The sequence below is a fragment of the Helianthus annuus genome, chromosome 16 (assembly GCF_002127325.2).
Source record: "Helianthus annuus cultivar XRQ/B chromosome 16, HanXRQr2.0-SUNRISE, whole genome shotgun sequence".
In the NCBI taxonomy this organism is placed as follows: Eukaryota; Viridiplantae; Streptophyta; class Magnoliopsida; order Asterales; family Asteraceae; genus Helianthus; species Helianthus annuus.
The window spans coordinates 141,842,518-141,848,755 of record NC_035448.2 but is presented as its reverse complement, the minus strand read 5'-3'; the positions used below and the strand labels follow the sequence as shown (position 1 = coordinate 141,848,755).

At 30.7% G+C, this 6,238-nt stretch overlaps 1 protein-coding gene across 1 annotated transcript; it reads left to right on the top strand.

Moving 5' to 3' along the window:
* Positions 1-1,197: 1,197 nt before the first annotated feature.
* Positions 1,198-5,995, top strand: LOC110916665 (endonuclease 1). Its single transcript, XM_022161361.2, has 9 exons — positions 1,198-1,444; positions 1,598-1,778; positions 1,904-2,011; positions 2,142-2,197; positions 2,268-2,351; positions 2,770-2,865; positions 4,989-5,053; positions 5,379-5,452; positions 5,729-5,995. The coding sequence occupies exons 1-9, from the start codon at positions 1,301-1,303 to the stop codon at positions 5,860-5,862; spliced, it is 942 nt and encodes a 313-aa protein (XP_022017053.1). The 5' UTR covers positions 1,198-1,300; the 3' UTR covers positions 5,863-5,995.
* Positions 5,996-6,238: the final 243 nt, after the last annotated feature.

Below are 6,238 nucleotides of genomic sequence, written 5' to 3'. Positions count from 1 at the left end.
CTATGAAGCGGGCCATGTCTATAGTTATATTAGTTAAGTTTATAGTCAAGATTAACATAATGATTGCGTACTCATTTTAACTCCCGTATTTCTTTTCTTTCATTAAAGGTTGAAAAAAGAACACATATCATATGTGAAAACCCCCTCGTATATCAACGATTGATCTAATGAATTTGGACCATCATCAATAAATTATCAACGACTCGTATCGATCTTTATGTCTTTTCATGTTTAGATGTATTATGAAATTGTTTTATAGATGTTTCTTTAGTACTTTATGCATTAAAGCTAAATAATAAAAGTCAGATACGCGAATAAAAATGAATACCAATCGAGTCTGGTTCATGTATATATTGATTTTTTGAGACCATACGCAAATTTAAGGTGATACACTATATGATTATTATTTACGACATGAATATAATTTGATAGTATTACACTTAAGTTTGAGATCTTTGCTTCATGTTTATATATTGATTTTTTTGATGTTTTGAGACCATACGCAAAACCTTTTTAAACACTTAAGTTTGAGATCTTTGCTTCATGTTTTACAAAGAGTAAGAAATTCGCCGTTCAAAAAAAAGTAACTACTATAAATGTATTTAGTTCATAAATATTAAGCATCTTACATCTAAAGAACAATTTAATGAATTTCTCTTTTTTAAACTCCAAATCTAACACGTAAAGAAATCACCTTCCGCCAAAGTATGCTTTTGATCAACTTTTTAGTCATGTTTCGCCAAACCTACCAACTATGTAATTAAAATACCATTTTTATGTTGTTGTATGCATTATTACCCCTCTGGTGACTGCGGCCGGTTTTTTTTTTTTAGTTTACATCCATAGATCTCAGGAATGATTTTAATCCAATTAACCCCGAGATCTATGGATGTAGTTTTTAAAAGACTTAATTTTATTATTAAAAAATAGGTAGCGGTATAGCTTATTGTCCGTTTATCTTCTATCTCGATGTAATTTTTTATTTATATATTCCATAGTTAGGGATTATGCATTATCAATGAGGATAAACCAATCAAAACGTATAGTTCTAGTGCATCTATCAATCAATATTATCCATTAGACTAATACAATTAATGAATCAATGGTTTAAACTCTTCTATATGTTTACTAAAAAAAGCTATTTTTTATCTTGTTATATATAACACACACACTTGACACACCTAATCTTTTATGTTGCTTCTGGATTTCTCAAAACTTTTGATTGATGGTGCTTAAAAGCATGAACAATTTTAAACTTGCACTCAACGAATTGCTTTTTGGTTTCTACATGTATTTATAAATGAAATCACCTCCCCGATATTTCTACAAAGAATCAATGGCGCTTTTAAGATTATGTGTTATTTCATTTCTTGGTTTTCTTTTGATTAATGGTGTTCAAGCATGGAGCAAAGAGGGTCACGTCATGACATGCCAAATAGCACAAGTATGTATGCATTCATTACTTATATCTTAAGTTATTATACACCATTTATAGTTTTTAAATCAATTTTCTGAATTTTTTTATACAAAAAATAGAAAAAAATATGGTTTAAACTTTTAAAGTGTAACTTTGTCCGATTTTATTACTCTGGTATAGGATTTACTTTCACCCGACGCAGCACATGTTGTACGGATGTTGTTGCCTGATTATGTGAAGGGTAATTTATCGGCGTTGTGTGTGTGGCCGGACCAGATCCGCCACTGGTATCGCTACAGGTGGACTAGTCCTCTTCACTTCATCGACACCCCTGATGACGCTTGCTCCTTTGATTATTCAAGTAATATTTCTTTCTCATCTGCTTTCACTTACGGATTACTGATTTACTGAGTATTTACCGATGGATGTCATTTATCATTTGATTTATAGTGATATGATTTTGATTTGTAAATAAATAAATACTAGGGGATTGTCATGATACACATGGAGGGAAGGATATGTGTGTTGCTGGAGCTATAAAAAATTTCACAACTCAACTCTCACATTATCACCACGGAACTTCCGATCGACGATGTAAGTCATATACTTCAATACAAATACAAATTATTAGGTATATATTCATTTCATAAAACTAAAAACTTAAAATGTGTACATAATTTAATGCAAAGAGTACAAATGATAATCTACTTGATTATTGATGTAGATAACATGACCGAGGCTTTGTTATTTGTATCACACTTCATGGGGGATATTCATCAGGTACTCCATTTTTTGTTATATTTTCTGAAAAAATATTCTTGAAAATTTATTAAATAATTTTAATTATCAGCCAATGCATGTTGGATTTACTAGCGATGAAGGAGGAAATACCATTGATTTACGATGGTTCAGGCATAAATCTAATTTGCACCATGTAAGTCTCCACATCGTAAATTTGTTAATTAATTAAATAACTTTCACTATAAATACTAATTCAATAAATCCATAAATATTATTTGTTTCACATATAAATATATCGGTAAAAAATTTATGCATTTGCTTTAGAAAACTATATTTGTTAGAACACCATAACGAGGGTTTACGGATGTCCATGGACGTCGTATTGTACGGGTCTATCAGAGACCGAAGGTCAAGATATTATCCGGGGAACGGATGAACTCTCGACTCTAAAGTTTATTATTTTTGTTATTTCAAAAAATAATATTAATAAACTTGTCCGGTGCTAATTTAATATATAGGTATTCCGTATTTCATTTATATATAGTTTTTTTTATTTTTATTTAATGGATAATAAATTTATAAGGTTGATACTAAAATTGATGATTAAACAGGTATGGGATAGAGAGATAATTCTTACAGCTGCATCACAATTCTATGACAAGGATATGGAGTCTCTACAAAAGGCCATTCAAGCCAATTTCACACATGTAAGAAACTAATTAAATATTTTTTTTACATAAATAATATTCATAAATAATAATTTAATTTCTATTAGTTGACTAATCATTTGTAACTACGTTGATAATACAGACTATATCGTCTAGTAACGAGGTTTATTATTTATATACATGATCATGTTTGTTTTGAATTCATCAAGTCTGGGTAGAGTAGGAGACCATGAATATAATGCGTGTAATTCTACTTTCACAAAACACTTATTATATATACCAATTATATTATATATTTTAGTTATACATTATAACGATAGGCAAAAGATCAAATACAAATAATCTTAACATACTAAACATACAAATTGAAGGAAAACCCAAAAAGACAAGGTGGCATTTTTGTAATTACCACCAACTATCAAAGTTACAACCAAAAATACCAAAAAAAACACAAATTTTTTTTTTAACATTTTTTATTAAAAAATCGCTACATTTCGTTAGCAAAAAAAAAAAAAAAAAAATTTTTTTTTGGCTGCTACTAAAAGTAGCGATTTTTTAATAAAAAATGTTAAAAAAATAAAATAAAATAATTTGTGTGTTTTTTTTATTTTTTTAGATTTTTTTAGGTTTTTTGGGGGGTTTAGTTTTTAGCATTTTAGCTTGGGTGGGGGGTTTGGGGGGGGGTGGGGTTAGGTTTTTTTAGGTTTTTGGGGGTGGGGGGGGGGTTAGGTTTTTTTAGGTTTTTGGGGGGTGGGGGGGTAGGTTTTTTTTAGGTTTTTGGGGGTGGGGGGGGGGGTTTAGGTTTTTTTTGGGGGTGGGGGGAGTGGTTAGGTTTTTTTAGGTATATTTGTAGAGTAATTTTGATAGTTATTGATAATTACAAAAATGCCACCTTGTCTTCTTGAGTTTTCCTTCAATTTGTATGTTTAGTATGTTAAGATTATTTGTACAAGAACTTTACCCTATAACGATATGCGGTATGATGATGGTCCATTTTTTGAGAGTGATCTGTCACGTATGATGGGTGTGAGGATGAGGCAAATGGGATGAAACTAAGAAAGTGGGGGATGAGCCTAATATAGAGTTAAAGGCCATTTTAGTCCCTGTGGTTTGGGTCATTTTATCAGTTTAGTCCAAAGGTTTCATTTTAACATGTGGGTCCAAAAAGGTTTCACAGTTTCCATTTTAGTCCACTGGGTTAACTTCAACCATTTTTTCTGGTAACGAGAAGGCCAATTCGGTCATTTTATATGGCTGAATTGCCCTTTTAGTTAACAGAATTACATACAAAATGACCAAATTGGCCTTCTCGTTAACAGAAAAAAATGGATGAAGTTAACCAAGTGGACTAAAATGGCAACTGTGAAACCTTTTTGGACCCACAGGTTAAAAATGAAACCTTTGGACTAAACTTGCAAAATAGCACAAACCACAGGGACTAAAATGGCAATTAACTCCCTAATATATATATATATATATATATATATATATATATATATATATATATATATATATATATATATATAGGGAAACGTTAACATACAAAAAGCCTTATCGTACTTCATGTACGCGACGCGCGTAACCATCGGATCAGGGCAAAAATCACGCATGGATCAGTTAATCACGCATGGGAGCCAGTTAATCACGCATGGGAGCAGTTAATCACGCATGGGATCAGTTTTTTGGAGATAATCACGCATGGAAGTATAATTACGCAAGTTAAGTTGATCAAAAAATGTGATAATCACGCATGGGATAATAATTACGCACGTTCTATTTTAGGCGCGTACATTAATGTACGTTAAGCCCTTTTGTACATTCTACTTTCTCTCTCTCTCTCTCTCTATATATATATATATATATATATATATATATATATGAGTTATATGTATATGTGTGTGTGAGGGGAGTATGCATCATTTTTTGTCTTTCGTGGAGCGTCTCAAACGTCCGGAGGGAGACGGGGAGGACGCCGAATGGGTGGGGGGGTGGTGGTGTTGGATTCGGCGCCGTGGGGGATAAACCAAGGCTAATCCCCACACCGTACAGCCTAATTATGTTTGTTTGGAAAATCTTTAGAGATGTAGAAGTATACATAGAACCTTTAATTCTATAGAAATAAATTTGTATATTATGTTAACTATTTTTATTATGAACGTCAGGGATTATGGTCCGATGATGTGACTTCCTGGAAGGATTGTGATGATATTTCCACCTGTGTCAACAAGTAAGTTTCTTCTTTACATAGTTACTTATTTATGTACACCGACTACAATTAAAGGGTTTGAAAAATGTCACGACTTCTAAATACGTAGTTTAAAAAATATGACGAATTCCGATGATCGTTTCTCTTTACTGTAATCGTTTGTTTGATAGATATAATATAATAGTTACAAAATTATTCTTTTGATTAAGAATTTTTATATTTTTTGAAATACAATATAATCATTTGAAAAAATTATGATGATTTATTCTGAATATTATATTAGAAGTAAATTATTTAAAATCTTGTTTTCCAGTGGATTATTTTCATATAAATTCATGAAATTTAGGTATGCAAAAGAAAGCATTAATTTGGCATGTAAATGGGGTTACAAAGGTGTTGAGGCTGGCGAAACTCTTTCAGGTAATCACAATACTCTGTTTTACTATTATTTAATATTTTTACTAGTCATTAATTATGCATTTTTTTTTAAGATTTCGACATGAGTTCTTAATATTTTATAGCATATGAACTGATACAATGATGTTATAAAATCAGTATGCAAAAGTGGTGTAATACTTTGATAACAACAAACATTGAATCATAATATATTTAGATAAAGAAAATCAATTTTCTTTAATCAAATTATCACTCTACGCTATCTATCCCAATGATCTTTGTCGTTATTTACATTTATAGATGATTACTTCGAATCGAGAATGCCTATTGTGATGAAGCGAATTGCACAAGGAGGAGTACGGTTGTCGATGATTTTAAATCGGGTTTTTGGGGGCTCAAATACAATGGAAGATGATGCATTAGTTGCTACTTGATTTATTTACCCAATTCAAACATGTATTATTAATCAACATAGACAATTTTTATGTATTCACTAACATGTAAATTTAACTAAGGTGATTTAGATCTATAACGTCATTTGACTTTATATAACCTATAATTTATCTTTGTTAGTTTTCATTTTTATTTTCAAGTTTGCATTTTTTATAGAATTAAAACATGATACACAAACTTATTTAATGAGATTTAATTAGTTTATTTTGATACTCAAAATTGGTTCACGGATTCACACCATTTGTAAGTAGGTGGTAACTATGAACAACCCTTATCCAATAAGCACCTTAACCTCTTCTCCTAATAATAATTCGACAAATTTATTTATCTGACACTGAGTGTAGATTTTGTATTTCA